General features: G+C 48.0%; 1 protein-coding gene across 2 annotated transcripts in view; it reads right to left on the reverse strand.

Moving 5' to 3' along the window:
- Positions 1–6,029: 6,029 nt before the first annotated feature.
- Positions 6,030–19,068, reverse strand: part of ISY1 (ISY1 splicing factor homolog) — a 36,008-nt gene continuing 22,969 nt past the window's right edge. Inside the window, exons 7-11 of one of the 2 annotated variants that reach the window (XM_003906892.5) lie at positions 17,956–18,073; positions 11,694–11,816; positions 10,935–11,056; positions 7,416–7,502; positions 6,030–7,055 (exon numbers count right to left, since the gene is read on the reverse strand). In XM_003906892.5, coding sequence (XP_003906941.2) covers positions 6,948–7,055; positions 7,416–7,502; positions 10,935–11,056; positions 11,694–11,816; positions 17,956–18,073 — 558 coding nt within the window. In that variant the 3' untranslated portion in view covers positions 6,030–6,947. The remainder of the gene's footprint in view (positions 7,056–7,415; positions 7,503–10,934; positions 11,057–11,693; positions 11,817–17,955; positions 18,074–19,068) is intronic. The other variant, XM_021922697.2, reaches the window with a different exon arrangement.

Below are 19,068 nucleotides of genomic sequence, written 5' to 3' on the forward strand. Positions count from 1 at the left end.
GACTAGCTCCTGAGTTGGCCCAGTGAACCAGGGCCCATCAAAGAAAGGAGATCCAAACATCTGTAAGAAGCTTATACTAGATCCAATAGGATTGGGATTCCCAGCTCCCAAGATGGGAAGGAATTAACAGCACCCCTTACCCCTCCAGACAGCTCCCTTGTGGCACTCCAATTCCAGGTATTCAACACATTTAATGAATGCCTGCTACAGGCGGGCACTGTCCTGGGGCCTTGTAATGCACCTGTGGACAAAGCAGACAAAAATCCAGGAGAAAAGGGGAGGGTCTTCCAGAAGCTGAAGGAGACTTCAGAGATTTAAGTCCCCCAGTGCTACTGTGAGGACCCAAGCCAACCTTTCAGGTCAAGATGGGAAGGGACTGAATAAGCAGTCTGCAAAGGCAGACCCCATGGAGAAGGTAGAAGAGTTGTTTGTTTCTTCTGAAAGTTTGAACTCCACTCTCATGGGAAATACTCAACAGAATCAGGAAACCCCAAAGTGCCACTGAAAAGCAATTGAGAGCCCCGCTTTGGTACACCTGATGGGAGCAGGGAGCTACAGCGGCAGAAATAACCTCCACTCCAGGGTAGAAGTAGATAGGAGATGGGTTGGAAGACTTCTGCATGCTGGGGCTAGCTCAGATCAAAGTACAGAACTCCAGAAAACAAGGCCTGCCCCCAGCTCAGAGCAGCTACCACAGCACAGAATGGTGTGGAATCCAGAAGCCAGGATGAAGCGTGGGGGTAGATGGTGGTTGGATAGCTAACTGGCCTTTCCACTGCTCTAGCCTGGAACTGGTTGGGCTGGGACGGGGGACATGTTGGTCTGAGTACAGATTTTGTCAGAAAACCCAGTCACCACTCCCTTGCCTTTGTGGGGTGATTCTAAAATTGGACTGTGGTAAGGGTTGCACAACTCCACAAGTATATTGAAATCATTAAAATGTAAACTTACAAAGGGTGGGTTTTATGGTATGTAAATTATACCTCAATAAAGCTGTCTAATATCTGCATTTCCTCTTTTGGTGGTAAATTCCTGAGTAGCACAGTGACATTTTATTTAAAATGGAATCATGCTAATTTGAAATACAGCAATTAAAAATATTTGTTTCATTTAATACATCAAATTTGAAAAAATGTATATTGCAAATTTTTAAAAATAGGTCAAGAATTTAGTTGCTGGGCGCGGTGACTCACGCCTGTAATCCTAGCACTTTGGGAGGCTGAGACGGGCAGATCACAAGGTCAGGAGATCGAGACCATCCTGGCTAACATGGTGAAACTCCGTTTCTACTAAAAATACAAAAAATTAGCCGGGTATGTTGGCGGGCACCTGTAGTCCCAGCTACTCGGGAGACTGAGGCAGGAGAATGGTGTGAACCCAGGAAGTGGAGCTTGCAGTGAGCCCAGATATTGTGCCACTGCCTGGGTAACAGAGCGAGACTCTGTCTCAAAAAATATATACATATATATTATATATATATTATATATAATACATATATGTGTCAAGAACTTTTTTATTTTATTATTTTTTTATTTTTTTGAGGCGGTCTCGCTCTGTCGCCCAGGCTGGTACAGTGGCGGGATCTCCAGCTCATACAGCTCCGCCTCCCGGGTTCACGCCATTCTCCTGCCTCCAGCCCCAAGTAGCTGGGACTGCGGTGCGCGCCACCTGCGCCCGGCTAGTTTTGTATTTTAGTAGAAACGAGGGGTTTCACCCGCCGAGATGTCCGATCTCCTGACCAGCCGATCGCCATCTCGGCCTCCCAAAGTGCTGGGATTACAGGCTTGAGCCACCGCGCCCGGCCTTTTTTTATTTTTGAGAACACTCTTGTTGCCCAGGCTGGGGTGCAATGGCACAATCTTGGCTCACTGCAACCTCCGCCTCCTGAGTTAAAGCAATTCTCCTGCCTCAGCCTCCGGAGTAACTGGGATTACAGGCGTGTGCCACCACACCTGACTAATTTTTATATTTTTAGTACAGACACGGTTTCACTGTGTTGGCCAGGCGTGAGCCACCGCGCCCAGCCAAGAATTTAATTCTTTTTTTTTGAGACGGAGTCTCGCTCTGTCACCCAGGCTGGAATGCAGTGGCACAATCTTGGCTTACTGCAACGTCCACCTCCCAGGTTCACATCACACCATTCTCCTGCCTTAGCCTCCCGAGTAGCTGGGACTACAGGCGCCAGCCACCACGCCCAGGTCATTTTTTATAGTTTTAGTAGAGATGGGGTTTCACTGTGTCAGCCAGGGATGATCTTGATCTCCTGACCTCGTGATTCGCCTGCCTCAGACTCCCAAAGTGCTGGGATACAGGCATAAGCCACCGCGCTTGGCCAAGAATTTAACATTCTTAAAGCTGGTGGGTGTGTTGAATACATTTTAACTGTGTCATTGCCATGCAGTGGCACCATCTCAGAGGGTATCCCATAATGGCAATGTTCCCTGGATCAGACCTCCTCCAAGTGGCTAGAGGGACATTCGTACCTGGTTTTCTCCTTCCTTCTTTCTCCTTTCATCTTTTTCTTTCTACACTTGCCATTATTAAAATACAAACCTACAACACTATCAAACAAGTTTTCTTCTTTTTTGGGGGAAGGGGGTGGGGGAGACAGCGTCTTCCTCTGTTGTCCAGGCTGGAGTGCAGTGGTACAATCATGGCTCACTGCTGCCTCACATCTCCAGGGCTCAAGCCATACTCCCAACTCAGCCTCTTGTACTCGACCACAGGCCTGGGACCACAGGCGTGCGTTACTACATACAGCTAATTTTTTTATTTTTTTGTAGAGGTCGTATTATGTTGCTCAGGCTGGTCTTGAACTTCCGGGCTCAAGCAAATGATACTCTTGCCTTGGCCTCCCAAAGTGCTGGGATTACAGGTGTGCACCACCACGCCCAGCCCCAAATTTTCTTTATGTGGTGATACCAAGGCTAGTGCTGAAAATGTGCCCCCAAGTGAAAAAACACCATGAAGGCCAGATGCCAACCACAATATCCTGTGTCTTTCATACAGAGGTGCTTACTACAAAATATTACAAAATTAAAAGTAGAATTGTGAGGTTCCGTGGTGTAATGGTGAACACTCTGGACTCTGAAAATTAAAAGTAGGAATAAAGCAGAAATCGGCTACAGCAGTCATAAACTTTAGTGCTCTGGCTGGTGCTGACTGCTGGCTGGAAAGGCTCCTCCATAGACAGCTCTCTGCACTCACCTGGTGACTAGAGAAAACACAGGCATCCTCTCTCTCTCCTCCCAGAATCCCAAATGTCATAAACATGGGCAAATGAGCACCTCCACTCTCACTGCTTCTGTTGATAGCACTGGTCTCACACTTGAGGATCTGACTCAAAATACAGGGGTTAGCACCTCAGCACCCCAGCTCACACCTCCACTGCTAGCCCCCAACCAGACCCAGCCATCCCCTAGAGGATCAGATTGGCTTCCTCCCTGGTCTGTTTCAAATTCCCCCAGCACAACCCCTACCCTCAACCCATCTGCTGTTAGAAGGGATCTTACAAAGGCATCCCCTGCTCAAGCAAGTTCAGTGCCAAGTCCCAGACCCTCAGGAACGTGCACACGTTTAAGGTTCCACTTCTCCCAACATCATCTCCTCCCCTCAGCCCCTCACCTGATTTCCCAGCCCCTCAAACACACATTTTTTACAGACTTCTACCCTGGTCCAGCTAGAGAGAACTGTGAACAACTCTGCCCTTTCCACGGCTCATTTTGTTGGAAAAGAAACCCAGGCTCAGGGACTGCATGACCTGCTAAAAGCCCTAGGCGTTGCGGCAGAGAAGCAGGACTAAGAGCGCCACGCCAGCCCTCCACGGACACTACCCTCTGCATCCTTTCGGGTGGAGCAGGTGGGCAGCAAGTGTGGAGATACCAGAAGGGGCTGGGTGCCACTGCCCACTCCTGTGGATTCCTCTGCTTGCTAGTCAGCTGGGTGTTGGGCCAGGCCTAATGTCCATCCAGGTGGGTTCCTGCTTTCAGTGCTGCGCAGTGAGCAGGGTGAGGACCCCCACCTCGGCTCCAGAACCTGCCAGTGTTTCAGGGAATGGGGTGGGCATGTGCAGGACTGCAGGGTGAGCGCAGGGCAAGAGGAGAAAGGTTTTCATTTCTTCCTTGTTTATAAATTGCCCAAGGGCAGGTGGGGTCAGCCGGTTGGGGATGCAGCAGGAGGAGGTCCAGGAGGCCTGGGTGGGCATGCTGTGACTAGTCTTAAAGCAAAACAGGAGGGAGGTGGTGTGTTTTAGACAACGGAGGACACACAGTGTGAGGGAAGAAGGAAGTTAATGGAAACGTGACTACGAAAAAGTAGCTTTTCGGGAAACCACAGGCAGAGTCAAAGCTAATATAAACCATTCAGCAGATTTTATTAACCAAACAAAGCCTCCTGAGACGGGCCACAAGCTGGGAAAAGATGACCACACCCACCCAGCCAGCTTCCCCCACCTCCAGCTGTTTCCAGGCCTAGGACTGGAGCCCTGCTGAGACCTTGTCCCACATCTAGGACCCTCTAGGGCCGTTGGGCACAGACAAGTAGCAAGGGTTTCTGCCAGGAATACCTAGAGGATGTCCAGCTGGGTGCTTCTCCACTCTCAGCCTGTTTCCTCAAATGTGGGATCCTAACCCCTAGCCAGTTTGCATCCCGGGGAGCCGAGAAGAGATCCCAGGAGGGGAGTGCTTTGTACACTGAAGGCCTGGAACAGGGCACTGGAAGAGGAAGGCCCAGAGCCCAAGCTTTCAAGACAGGCCTGGTTCCAAGCACCTGTCATCCTTCCCAGGGAGAAGGCCTGATGTCTGAATTCCCCATTCTCTTCTGAATGCCAGGAAGCACCTGAGTGTGCCCCTTGGAAGACAAACCCATAACCAGGCCTGTCTGAGCCTGGCCACCCCCACGCTTCCCAAAGGCTCAGACCAGGATCAGTCTGTCCCTAAGGCCCTCTGAGGCCTCTGCCCAAACCACAGGACTGCCCAGACCCCAGAGCAAACTCAGACAGCACAGGTCACTCCTTGACTTCAAAGTATAAAAGCTGAGTCTGGGGCCCAGAGGGTCTTGCTCAAAGCCCCCACGATGTTCACTCCTGAGCCCCCACCTGCAGACCCAAGCTGGGTGCTAGGTCCCGGGTCCCAGAGGTGAATCTGCCTTGCTCCCTCCAAACCCTCCTTCCGGCTCCTTCAAAGCCTAAATTGAACCCTCCAAAGGCCCTTCCTATCCTCCACCACCTGGCTACTCCATCCCCCACCCAGCCCACCACCTGCCAGGCCTCACCACCCCAGCCTCCTCCTGGCAAGTGGCCACTAGGCCCCTCCTTGTAGCCTGAGAGAGCGTCCTCAAGCAAGTCTACTGCTAGCCACTAGGTCTCCCTCCCTCCTCCAGACCCTTTCCACAGTCCTTGTGGCCCTCAGACTCCTTAGAGGCCCAGCACCTCGCCACTCTCCCGACTCAGCCACACACAGCCACACACGAGGCTCTGCCACCTTCAGACTAGGCTGCTCCGTAGACCGACATGGTGCCTACTGCTGTGGTGAGCCTACTCCAGAAACCAAGGAGTTCCTGTTCCCAAACAGCTGAGCTGGGCCCGGGCCCAGGAACAGCCATCTGGCTTCCACAACCTGAGCCTAGACGCTCCCATGACCCTGCAGAGGGGCAGGAGGCCAGGCCCCCATCTTGCCCAGGTGCTGCGGCTGCTTTGTGTGGTTCCCCACTGGAGGCTTTAGTCCCAGTTCAGAGGAAGCTCTGGACTCGGTTTCTTCACTGGCAGAAGTGCTCTCAGCAGGCCACAGTGCAGCCCACAGTGCAGCCCACTGCAAGGAGCCCTGTCTACAGCTGTGGCCACAGATGCCACAGTGGGTCAGCTCACTCCCACCGAGGCTCCTGGGATCTGGTCCTGTCCTTGCCACACTTGGGACTGGGGCTTCAGGGACTCCCCTGCAGGAAGGCAGTGCCCCTCAGTGACTGGCTACACATCCTAATGCCACTGTCACCTCAGAGCAGTTGGCCAAGGGAATAAGCTGAAGACCTGGAGGTTTCCCTTTCTTATAAAAATCTTTAATAAAAATAGGTTTCTGCAGAACAGGTTATAAAACAGGAGTAGCAAACTCAAATTCCTGGCACCCAGGAGCGAGTGGAGCAGGTGGAGCGGGGCTCACGGAGAGCCCAGAGCAGCTCCCGACACAGATGGACCTGGTCATTGACCTGTGGGGTGCATGTTCAGGGCTGACATATCATCTCCTTTTTTTTTTTTTTTTTTTTTTTTGTGACAGAGTCTCACTCTGTCGCCAGGCTGGAGTGCAGTGGCACGATCTCAGCTCACTTCAACCTCTACCTCTCGTGTTCAAGCGATTCTCCTGCCTCAGCCTCCCAAGTACCTGGGACCACAGGTGCCCGCCACCACGCCCAGCATTAGAATAATTTTTTTGTATTTTTAGTAGAGATGGGGTTTCACCATGTTGGCTAGGATGGTCTCGATCTTTTGACCTTGTGATCCGCCTGCCTCAGCCTCCCAAAGTGCTGGGATTACAGGCGTGAGCCACCACACATGGCCACATCATCTCATTTTTCAAGAGAAGATTTCTCTTTTAGAAAATTTGCATTTTTTAAAATTATACTTTGGTCTGCAAAAAATTGCATTTTTAAATGTTTGCCACTAATTGATTCTTCTCTCCTCAAAATCACAATGCAAGGCAAAATCAGATACAGGCAGCCAGTTCGCAACCTGTTGTATACACTCCACAATAAAAATAAACGGATCCACACAGTAGCAAAATGTGTACAAAACCTACCAGGAAGACCAGGGACAGACCCTTACCGTCGAGTCAGCATGAGATAAGGAGAGGGAAGGAAGGCTGAGAATGGGGTTCAGCACTAGCCTGCCTGTCTGCAGCCCTGGGTCCTGAGGTACCACTGGGGGACGGAAGAACTTCAAGGAGAGCCCCAGCTGGGTCCTAATACCCCAGGAGCCTTCTGGCTTCTTCACTTTGGGCCTGCAGAGTCTCGCTTGCATACTTCTGGAGGAGTTCCATTTTCTTTCTTCGTACCAGTGCCTCCTCAATCTGTGGAAATTAAGAGTGCAGGGCTCACTCCTCAGCAAAGCCCTCCAACCCTTGCCAGACCCAGCCAGGAGGAAGTCCCTGAGGGAGAAGTCCATGAGGAGACTGATTTAAATACCCAGAATAGTCTCCAAGAGCCATAAGTCCCTCCCATTGGAAACATTTGAACAACAGAATGGCCTAGGGCAGAGGGTCCTGCCTTTTTTGGACCCCACACCCTGAGCACAATGACAGGTGTCATGTGGTCACGACCCTGAGCTGCCCTGATGGGTAGGAAGGACAACAAAAACCCACTGCAGTGCTCTGTGCAGTCTGCTTTGGAGAAGCCCCTGGCGCCCAGGCAGCTCTTAGCTGTGGTCCTACCTCTTGCTGCGAGGGAACGGGGACGTGAGCAATGAACTTCTGCTGTCCATCATCCCCTCCTTTCTCCTGGCTGCCTTCCTCATCCGACTACAAACAGAACAAGCGAAAGTCCATCAGTAGGCGCCCAGCTAGATAAATGCTGGCAACTCTATAATATAAACACACTATTTAAAAGAAAAAAAACTATTTAAAAGAAAACTATTTAAAAGAAAAAACTGCAACTATTTAAAAGAAAAAAAAAATAAGAAAGTTCTATACTTACAGAAAGACACTTGAGCCACAAGATTAAGTTAAAAAAACCACAGAACACGGTGTACATTACGCTACCTTTTGTCTAAGGAGGAAATAAGAATAGAAACTACTGATGGCAGTGAGAACAAGGTAGATGAGGAACACGGAAAGAAAAGAGAATCTTCGTGGAATATCTTTATATACTTTTTCACTTTCGAACTTTGTGAATGTTATCACTATTTTTAAAAATTTAAATGTAAAATAATGCACCATGTATAAAAAAATAATCAACTCAGAGGTTGCCTATGAGTCAATACAAAGTTCTAATAACAAAGAAAACAACATGGACTTGGAAAGAGAAAGGGTCTTGTGGCGAGTCGGAAGTCCACTGTTTGCTGGGCTCTGCCAGACACCGTGCACGACCCGTTCCCTGACTGGTTCCCAGTGGGGGTGGCTTGAAAAGCCTCTTGAGGAACCTCTCATCCACTGTTGGCACTTGGAGAAACTGGTTGTATCTAACACTAAACACACACTTACCCTGATCTGGTGGTTCCACTCCTCAGCATGTACTCAAGAGAAACACTGCACGGGAACAAGAAAATTCCCAGCAACCCTATCTGCCAAAACCCCAAGCTGGACACAACACAAATACCTACAAACATCAGACACAAAAGAGTACACATGACTCCACATATGTAAAGTTCAGACACAAGTGAAACATATGGGTCATGAGAGGTCAGGAGGGTGACCCCTGAGGCAGTAGTGAGCTTCTGGCGTTGTGGTCCTGTTCTGTTTCTTCACTGGTATTTGCTATGTGTGTGTGTTCACCCTATGAAAGTCCAGTGACCTACACATTTAGCAGGTGTGTACTTTTCTGTATACGGAACAACACTCAGCAGTGAAAAGGAATGAACTATGGAACTCAACAACCAGAGGGATGGCAAGGGAATCATGCTGAGTGTCAAGGCCATCTCGAAAGGTGACCCACAGCATGATCCCATTTATAAAACATTCTGAAATGACAAAATCAGAGATGGTTGGGGTTCAGCTAGGGCAAGAGATGGTGAGGACAGGGAGGTGTGAACTGTGAAGGGGTGGCACCAGGGATCTTTGTGGTAAGGGGACAGTTCCCAGGCTGGAGTGCGGTGGTGTAATCACAGCTCACTGCAATCTCAACCCCCTGAGCTCAGCAATTCTCACACCTCAGCCTCCTGAGGAGCTGGGACTATAGGCATGTCCAACCACACCCAGCTAATTGTTTTTATTTTTGGTAGAAACAGGGCCTTATTGTGTTGCCAAGACTGGTCTCGAACTCCTGAGTTCAAGCAATCCTCCTACCTCAGCCTCCCAAAGTATTAGGATTACAGGCGTGACTACCACCCCTGGCCAGTTCTGTATCTGGATTGTCATGATGGCCACATGGATCTCCACACATGGAGACAAATGACACAGAACTTTACATATTCATTATGCCAACGTCAACCTCCCAGTTTTACTACTGTGCTAGAACTACATGAGATAGAAACATTGGGGGAAATGGGTGAAGCATACACAAGATCTCTCTGCACTCTTTGCAACTTCCTGTATCTCTGTAATTATTTGAAAAGAAAAAAAAAAATTCTGCTGTGGGTTTCCACTGCTCTTCCCCACAACGCCAGCTCCCCATCAGCCTCCACTCACACCCAGCACCCACTCTCTGAACTCTAGCACACTGGGCTGTCCTTTGTCTCTCATACTCATCACAGGATCTCTCAGCACACAATGTGCTCCTGCTGGGGCGTATTATCTCCTCCTCCCTTGGTTAAGTTCCCTGGATCGTCCTAATCTCAGCTGAGGGGTTAGCTTCCCAGCAGAGCGTCTGCAGGCTGTCCCTGCACTAGGCTCTATTGAGGGACTGCTACTGTCTCTCTTACTGGACTGCCTCCCCCTGGACTAAGAGCTACACACCAAGCCTCTGTACCACTATGCCCCTGTACCTGGAAAGGGGCTGGCTCACAGGAGCCATGAATTAAACATCTGCTGAGAGAGCAAATGATTATTTGTACCTAGAGGAAATCCTCCTAAGGCATGTTGCCATCCTGCTTCAGACCTGCACTGAACTCCACTGGTGGCCCAGCTGGACATTAGCAGGAACATCAGGCCTGTTACATCCTGTGTGACATTGACTAAGTCACTAAACCTGAGCCTGCTTCTTCACCAGTGGTGTCTCAGCAAGCTCCTTATGTGGAACCTGAGCCATCATCCATGTGTGGGTGATCCCCTCCCCTCTCTCAGTCCAGCAAATCAGATCCACCTGGATCTGTGCAGGCAGCAAGGACTCCAAACAGAGGGCCCTGCAGAAGAGCTCTGCCTGGGAGGCAGAGATTTCAAATGCTGAGTTTTCCTTGTTTCAGAATATCTCCTCTAATGCAGTGAAGTTTTGGTAATGTTTCATAGAAAAAATAAAAGGTGTAGCACAGACAGATATATTAAGATTACTTACATGGTGGCTCTAATAAAAAGTAGTAACTAAGATATATAATGAGTGTTTCCTATAGATCAGAAAATATGCAAAAGGTCTGAAACCATGCAAGGATTCCCCCACCATGACCCTCTGGGTTTGTTTCCATCTGTAAGATGGGGTGTTAGGGCCAGACACAATGGTTCACGCCTGTCATCCCAGCACTTTGGGAGGCTAAGGCGGGCGGATCACGAGGTCAGGAGTTCGAGACCAGCTTGGCCAATATGGTGAAACCCTGTCTCTATTAAATATACAAAAATTAGCCGGGCATGGTGGCACTCGCCTGTAGTCCCAGCTACTCGGGAGGCTGAGGCAGAAGAATTGCTTGAACCCAGAAGGCAGAGGTTGCAGTGAGCCAAGATCATGCCACTGCACTCCAGCCTGGGTGACAGAGCAAGACTCAGTCTCAAAAAAAATAAAAAAGATGGGGGTGTTAGACTACAGAAGAGCGACTGGCACTGCCACGTGAACAGAAGTGATGAGGTCATGGGCTAAAGCTCATGGCTTCCTCTGTGTTTATCAATCTAATTCCCGGGTATGCAGGAGGGCCTGTCTCTAAGAAGGAAGGAAGGAAGCCCTTGTGTAAAGCATGGCCAGCAGGGCACTCTCATGGCTGCTGCCTCCTGAAACCCTCCTGTAATCTCACGAGTGTTTTCACAGCCATCCTGCAGGTGAGCAAGCTGGGCTGTGAACCCTGACTCTATGTTTTGGAGCCAAGCTTCCTCCCTGCCATACTTCATGGCTTGGAGCAGATGGCAGTGAGTGCCAGAGGTGACCAATCCCAATACCTCATCCTCGGTGACTGCATAGATGTTGATCTCTTCCTCCTCTTCCTCCTCCTCTTCCTTTTCTCCTCTTGCCAGCCGAGCCTCTCTCTCTGCTTTCCACTTTTCCACTAACTCGGCTCTGACTGAACACAAGAGAGGGTAGGTGCTATTGATTTCAGTCTCTAAATGAGCTTTCAACACTATGCAGGGAAAGGCCAACACTATGCAGGGAAAGTCTAGACATCCCCTCTAGAAAGGGACACCCTTCATTCTGCCCCCATGAGTGGAAATGGATGTGAGGCATGGTAGTCCTACAACAGCTCTGGCTTTCAGTCACTTCAAAGCAGATTTTTAGGGAACATTCCCAAATCCTCCCCAGTTCCACAACCTGAGTGGCTTCCCAACATGTCCACATGAAAACAGAGAAGGCAGGGGCAGAGCATGCTAGAAATCAGCTCCAGCTCCAGACCACTTGCTTCCAAAGTCCTGGCTTGATGTGTCACATGGGCACTGGTATTAGCACGAATCCAGATGGTGACCTCCTAGCAGACAGGGACTGGTCAGACTTGGCTCTCATGGCTTCCCCAACCTTTATCTCTGGCCCATACAGCCTTGACTGCCTCACAGGGATCAGGGAATTAACAGACCATCACACCTGAAGACCATTAGCAACAAAGAAAACTCCCTTCTGGCATAAAGCACTATTGAAAATCCTGTTTTCAAAGGAGACAACAGAAAACAGATGCCATCTATTCTAAAATAAAATGCCCAGAGACCTACGTTTCTTTTCATATTCCTGTTCCAAAGGCACAATAACACCATCATCTTCATCTAGGTAACCATAGTACTCAAAATCGATTGCCTTCATGAGCTCAGCACGTGTCTTTCTGGGAGGAGGAAGAGCTATAAGAAACAGAAACAGAGCTGAGTTTCCAAGTCACAATCACACTCCAGCAAAGCTGTCTCCTGATGCAACGCTACACAGCCACATGGCACGTATGTTCATGAAAATACCGCATAGGCGCGGTGGCTCCCGCCTATAATCCCAGCACTTTGGGAGGCCGAGGCAGGTGGCTCACGAGGTCAGGAGTTCGAGACCAGCCTGACCAACATGGTGAAACCTCGTCTCTACTAAAAATACAAAAATTCGCCAGGCGTGGTGGTGCGCACCTGTAATCCCAGCTACTCAGGCTGAGGCAGGAGAATCGCTTGAACCCCGGAGGCAGAGTTTGCAGTGAGCCGAGATTACACCACTGCACTCTAGCCTGGACAACAAAGCAAGACTCCATCACAAAAAAAGAAAATACCATGGATAGGCACTTTTCTATATTATTCATGGGATTATTTAAGTGGTAGAGCCCTTTTTAAATTCAGTACTTGAACCCATTAGTCCATTTAAAAGCAACCTACCTAATTAAAAAACAAAACCAAGCTCGGCACGGTGGCTCATGCCTGTAATCCCAGCACTTTGGGAGGCCGAGGCAAGAGAATCATGAGGTCAGCAGTTCGAGACCAGCGTGGCCAACATGGTGAAACCCCATCTCTACTAAAAATACAAAAATCAGTCAGGCATGGTGGTGGGCCCCTTTAATCCCAGCTACTCCAGAGGCTGAGGCAGCAGAATCACTTGAACCCAGGAGGCGGAGGTTGCCGTGAGCCAAGACCGTGCCATTGCACTCCAGCCTAGGCGATAGAGCCAGACTCCGTCTCAAAAAAAAAAAAAAAAAAAAAAGAAGAAAAAAAAAGAAATCCAGGCTGGTTGCAGTGCAAACATAAGATAGCAAAAAGCTTCATGGACGAAATATGCATCACATTATTATTTATGTAAGAGAGAAAACTTGGAAATAACCTAGGATTGTAAATTGCAGAATATGTATGGGATGGGATATCCTGCAGCCCCTGTAATGCTAATTCACAAAGTATTTTAGTAACACAGGAACTGTCATAATGTTTAATGAAAAAGCATGACAAGAAACATAAGTAAATAAAAAAGACAAAAGAAACTATAAACAAACAAAAAAGATAGATGAGAAAGCCCTAAAGAAGATACTTTCAGACTAGGACTATTATCCAGAATATTCAAGTAATTCTTTTTTTTTTTTTGTAATGGAATTTCACTCTTGTTGTCCAGGCTGGAGTGCAATGGCATGATCTCGGCTCACTATAACCTCTGCCTCCAGGTTCAAGTGATTCTCCTGTCTCAGCCTCCCGAGTAGCTGGGATTACAGGCACCCGCCACCACACCCAGCTAATTTTTGTATTTTTAGGAGAGATGGATTTCACTTCTTGGCCAGGCAAGTCTCAAACTCCTGACCTCAGGTGATCTGCCTGCTTAGGCTTCCCAAAGTGCTAAGATTATAGGTGTGAGCCACTGCGCCCGGCCAAGTAATTATTGAAAATGAAAAAGAAAATGACAACCAACCAGATTAGTCAAAGAATAAAAGCTGGCCAGGCGCAGTGGCTCATGCCTGTAATCCCAGCATTTTGGGAGGCCAAGGCAGGTAGATCACCTGAGGTCAGGAGTTCAAGACCAGACTGGCCAACATGGCAAAACCCTATCTCTATTAAAAATACAAAAATTAGCCAGGCGTGTTGCCAGGCGCCTATAATCCCAAGCTACTGAGGAGGCTGAGGTAGGAGAAACACTTCAACCCAGGAAGCAGAGCTGGCAGTGAGTCAAGATCGCACCACTGCACTCTAGCCAGGGCAACAGAGTGAGAGTCCATCTCAAAAAAAAAAAAAAAAGAGAGAAAGAAAGAAAAAAAAAACTGGAAAGTAAAGGTCTGCAATGGAGGAATTGTTAGGTCAGGTATGGTTAATCCATACCATGATACTCTTTAATCCTTCACATCCACTAACAGAGTTCTAAGTACATTTGTGGGAGGATACTAATGGCTATCACAACACAACAGTTATGAAAGAGCCACTGTCATTTGGCAGGCCTCTATCTATCACCCACTGTTGGTTACAGCAACTCTGCCCACCCTTCTGCCACTCTTGGGCCATGTCATGTAAGTGGTGGTCATCATGCTGGCTGGAGCCAGGAGACAGTGCAGGTTGAAGCCTGGCTAGCTCAGAGTACTGCATTCCTCCTGGCCACAGGGGCTGGTATATGGATGATGGCATTATAATCCAATCAAAACCAACTACACTCAGTCTGGGAATTTTGCTTGAGCTGCTTGGGAGAAAAATCTGTTGCTGAGAGAACAAGACCTAAGTCGATGACAGATGACTGCCACAAGTGGAAAGCCAGGCAGAGAAAGAAGTTTACACAGTGGAAGTCAAAACTGCAACACAAAGAAATGTGAGCTACATTCAGCCATGCCTGAAGGCAAACTATCCTGGGATTTCCTTGGGGTTAAGTCATCTGTCACTTATACTGATGAAATAAGCATGTAACTGCCTGGAAACGGGACTAGAAGAAGGCTGAGTGCAGGGGTTCATGCTTGTAATCCCAATGCTTTGGGAGCCCGAGGCAGGAGGCCTGCTCGAGGCAAGGAGTTCAAGAATTACTAGACAACATAGTGAGACCCCCATCTCTACAGAAATTTTAAAAAATGTCAGGGGTGGTGATACATGCCTGTACTCCTAGCTACTCAAGAGGCTGAGGCAGAAAGATGCCTTGAGCCCTGGAGTTCAAGGCTGCAATGAGCTATGATTGCACCACTGTCTTCCACAGCCTGGGTGACAGAACAAGGTCCTGTCTTTGAGACAGAGTCTTGCTCTGTCGCCCAGGCTGGAGTGCAGTGGTGCAATCTCGGCTTACTGCAACCTCTGCCTCCCGGGTTCAAGCAATTCTCCTGCCTCAGCCTCCCAAGTAGCTGGGATTACAGGCATGCACCACCATGCCTGGCTAATTTTGTATTTCCTTCTTTTTTTTAAAGACAGAGTCGTGCAATGGCGTGATCTCAGTTCACTGCAAGCTCCACCTCCTGGGTTCACGCCATTCTCCTGCCTCAGCCTCCCGAATAGCTGGGATTACAGGAGCCTGCCACCATGACCAGCTAATTTTTCGTATTTTTTTTAGCAGAGGGTTTCACTGTGTTAGCCGGGATGGTCTTGATCTCCTCACCTTGTGATCCGCCCACCTCGGCCTCCCAAAGTGCTGGGATTACAGGCGTAGCCACCACGCCCGGCCTGATTTTGTATTTTCAGTAGAGATGCGGTTTCACCATGTTGGTCAGGCTGGTCTTGAACTCCTGACCTCATGTGATCCAACCTCCTTGGCCTCCCAAAGTGCTGGGATTACAGGTGTAAGCCACCATCATTATTATCATTTGGTATGTTCCTTTCTGGCCTAAAAAAAATTTTTTTTCTTAAGGCCGGAAAGGAACATACCAAATGATAATAATGATTATCAGTTACCTCTAGGAGGGGCACTGGGATGAGGGTAGAGGTAAGAGGACTTTAACTCTATCTGTACTATTTGAATTATAACCGGTAAAATTGACTTAAGCATTTTCTTTCTAAAACAAAAATCTTTTAAAGAGATGACAAAAAAGGAAAAATAAATTTAAACATCCAAAAATCTATGACTGGAATAAGCAAAAATATATGTAGAAAAATGTAAATGCAAAAAACCTAACATATAGAGCATAATCACAAAGTAGGAGCCGCCCCAGTATAATCCTTTAGAAACTGGAAGGAACAGCCAGGTGAGGTGGCTCACTCCTGTAATCCCAGCGCTTTGGGAGCACAAGACAGAGGCCGAGGCGGGCAGATCACAACATCAGAGTTCAAGACCGGCTGGAAGCAGTGGTTCACGCCTATAATCCCAGCACTTTGGGAGGCTGAGGCGGGTGGATCACTAGGTCAGGAGATCGAGACCATCTTGGCTAACATGGTGAAAGCCCGTCTCTACTAAAAAATACAAAAACTTTGCCAGGTGTGGTGGCGGGCACCTGTAGTCCCAGCTACTCGGGAGGCTGACGCAGGAGAATGCTGTGAACCTGGGAAGTGGAGCTTGCAGCAGTGATGTGAGATCGCATCACTGCACTCCAACCTGGATAACAGAGCAAGACTCCATCTCAAAACAAAAACAAAAAAAAAAAAAAAAAAGAGCTCGAGACCACCCCGGCCAACATAGTGAAATCTCGTCTCTACTAAAAATACAAATTAGTACCAGGCACGGTGGCTCACGCCTGTAATCCCAGCACTTTGGGAGGCCAAGGCGAGCGGATCACGAGGTCAGGAAATTGAGACCATCCCGGCTAACACGGTGAAACCCCGTCTCTACTAAAAGTACAAAAAAAGAAAAAGAAAAAGAAAAAAAATTAGCTGGGCATGGTGTCAGACGCCTGTAGTCGGGAGGCTGAGGCAAGAGAATGGCGTGAACCTGGGAGGCAGAGCTTGCAGTGAACCGAGATTGGGCCACAAACCCGGGAGGCAGAGGTTGCAGTGAGCCAAGATCGCACCACTACACTCCAGTCTGTGCAACAGAGCAAGACTCCGTCTCACCAAAAAAATAAACAAATAAAAATAAATAAATAAATAGAAAGAAAGAAACTGGAGGGAACAATGTCCTAATGTATTAACAATCATTACATATGAGGTGTGAAAATGTGAGTGGTCTTTTTCTGATTTTCTGTATTTTACAACTTACTTTTTTGGTTTAAGATGGAGTCTTGCTTTGCTGCCCAGGCTGGAGTGCAGTGGCACAATCTCGGCTCACTGCAACCTCCACCTCTCAGGTTCAAGCGATTCTCCTGCCTCAGCCTCCTGAGTAGCTGGGATTACAGGTGCCTGCCACTATGCCCAGCTAATTTTTTTTTTTTGTATTTTTAGTAGAGACAGGGTTTCACCATGTTGGCCAGGCTGGTCTGGAACTCCCGACCTTGTGATTCTCCCGCCTTGGCCTCCCAAAGTGCCGGGATTACAACCATGAGCCACTGTACCTGGCTATAACTTCTCTGCAATAAAAAATACATTGCTTCATAATTAATGGCACAATATTTAAACTCTGAATTATTTTTAAGTGATGGCAGCGACCTATATAAAACTAGTTTTGGAATAACGAATTTTAAAATAAGCAGGGTTTAATAAAAGTAGAACTATATTTAAAAAAAAAATAGAAAAATCAACTAAAAGGAGACACAACAAAACGCTAATAATGGTGAGAATACTGGCATCATTCTTCTCTGCCTCTCATACTTCTTCCTGTGAAGTGCTGACTACCTTTCTGAAACACAAAATTAAAACAGACTAAAACTCCAGACTAACAGTTTCAAATTATATTCTGGAGGTTTGGCTGAAAGAAGGAGGAGAGGTGGAGGTGCCCTACTGGATTCACACAAAGCAGCTCCACTTTTCTCCTTTTTTTTTTTTTTTGAGATGGACTTTCACTCTTGTTGTCCAGGCTGCAGTGCAATTTTGTGATCTCGGCTCACTGCAACCTCCACTCCCCAGATTCAAGCGATTCTCCTGTCTGAGCCTCCTGAGCAGCTGGGATTACAGGCATGCACCACCATGCCCAGCTAATTTTGTAAGTTTAGTAGAGACGGGGTTTCACCATGTTGGCCAGGCTGGTCTCAAACTCCCTACCTCAGGTGATCTCCCCACCTCGGCCTCCCGAAGTGCTGGGATTATAGGCATGAGCCACAGCGCCCGGTCTCGCTTTTTTCCATTTTTACATGTTAGGGTTTGGCCCAAGATTTTATTTGTTCATTGGTTATCATTTTTTCAACTAATAAGTAACTGAAACATGAACCGGATTCAATGAACTTCAGAACCTGCCCCAATCATTCTGGGAAACTTCAAATAAGGAAACTCCTTGTCCAGACTGACAGATTAGCACCTGCCAAAGGCAGAATCCTGCACCAGCCAATCCTGGGCACACTTTCCAGCCCCAGTTGTATGTCATGGGCCTATGATTCCATCCCATTTCTTAAGAATTCTCAGTTGAAATCTGGGAACAATAATTCCTACATTATAAGGCTGTTATGCAACTAAGAAAAAAAAAGTAAGAGCAGTTAGCATATAGCATATCTATTCCTATGATTATTACAAACGAAAGGCTAAAACTGTCACAAACTTAGTTACTTACGTTCTTTTTCAAACAGCTCTCTAACACCAGGCAAATCTTTTGCAGCTCCAAAGTACTTGTAACCTCGGTTTCCTGGGACTTCTTTTCCTTCATGATCCAGCATTTTAGGACCAACTTTCTTATTGGGAAGAAAAAAAAGAAAATGGATCTGTTAGTTAGTTATTATTTATTTGAGGTGGAGTCTCGCTCTGTTGCCCAGGCTGGAGTGCAGTAGCACAATCTCGCTGCAACCTCCGCCTCCCAGGTTCAAGTGATTCGCCTGTCTCAGCCTCCTGAGTAGCTGGGATTACAGGTGCATGCCACCACACCTGGCTAATTTTTGTATTTTTAGTAGAGATGGGGTTTCACCATGTTGGCCAGGATGGTCTCGATCTCCTGACGTAGCGATCTGCCTGCCTCGGCCTCCCAAAGTGCTGGGATTACAGGCATAGGCCACTGCGTCTGGCAAATCTTATCTTTAAACCCACTATTTCCATGTTTGCAAATATATTTTAAGATAATAGCCGGATGTAGTGGCTCACACCTGTAATCCTAGCACTTTGGGAGGCCAAGGTAGGCGGATCACTTCAGCTTAGGAGTTCAAGACCAGCCTGGGCAACATGGCAAAACCCTGTCTCTACCATACAAAAATTAGCTAGGTGTGGTGATACATGCCTGTAATCCCAGCTACTCAAGAGGCTAGGGCAGGAAGAATTGCTTGAACCTGGGAGGTGGAGATTGCAGTGAGCCAAGATCATGCCACTGCACTCCAGCCTAGGCAACAGAAAGAGACTCTGTCTCAAATATAAAATAAATAAATAAAAAACACTTATGGGCTGGGTACGGTGGCTCACACCTGTAATCCCAGCACTCTGGGAGACCGAGGCGGGAAGATCACTTGAGGCCAGGAGTTCACAACCAGCCTGGGCAACATGGTGAAACCTTGTCTCTACAAAAAAATGCAAAAACTAGCCAGGCATGGTGACATATGCCTATCGTGCCACTGCATTCCAGCCTGGGTGACAGAGCGAGACCCTGTCTCAAAAAAACTAAATAAAAATAGGCCAGGCGCGGTGGCTCATGCCTGTAATCCTAGCACTTTGGGAGGCTGAGGCAGGTGGATCACGAGGTCAG

Source organism: Papio anubis, chromosome 2 (genome assembly GCF_008728515.1).
Source record: "Papio anubis isolate 15944 chromosome 2, Panubis1.0, whole genome shotgun sequence".
Lineage (NCBI taxonomy): Eukaryota > Metazoa > Chordata > Mammalia > Primates > Cercopithecidae > Papio > Papio anubis.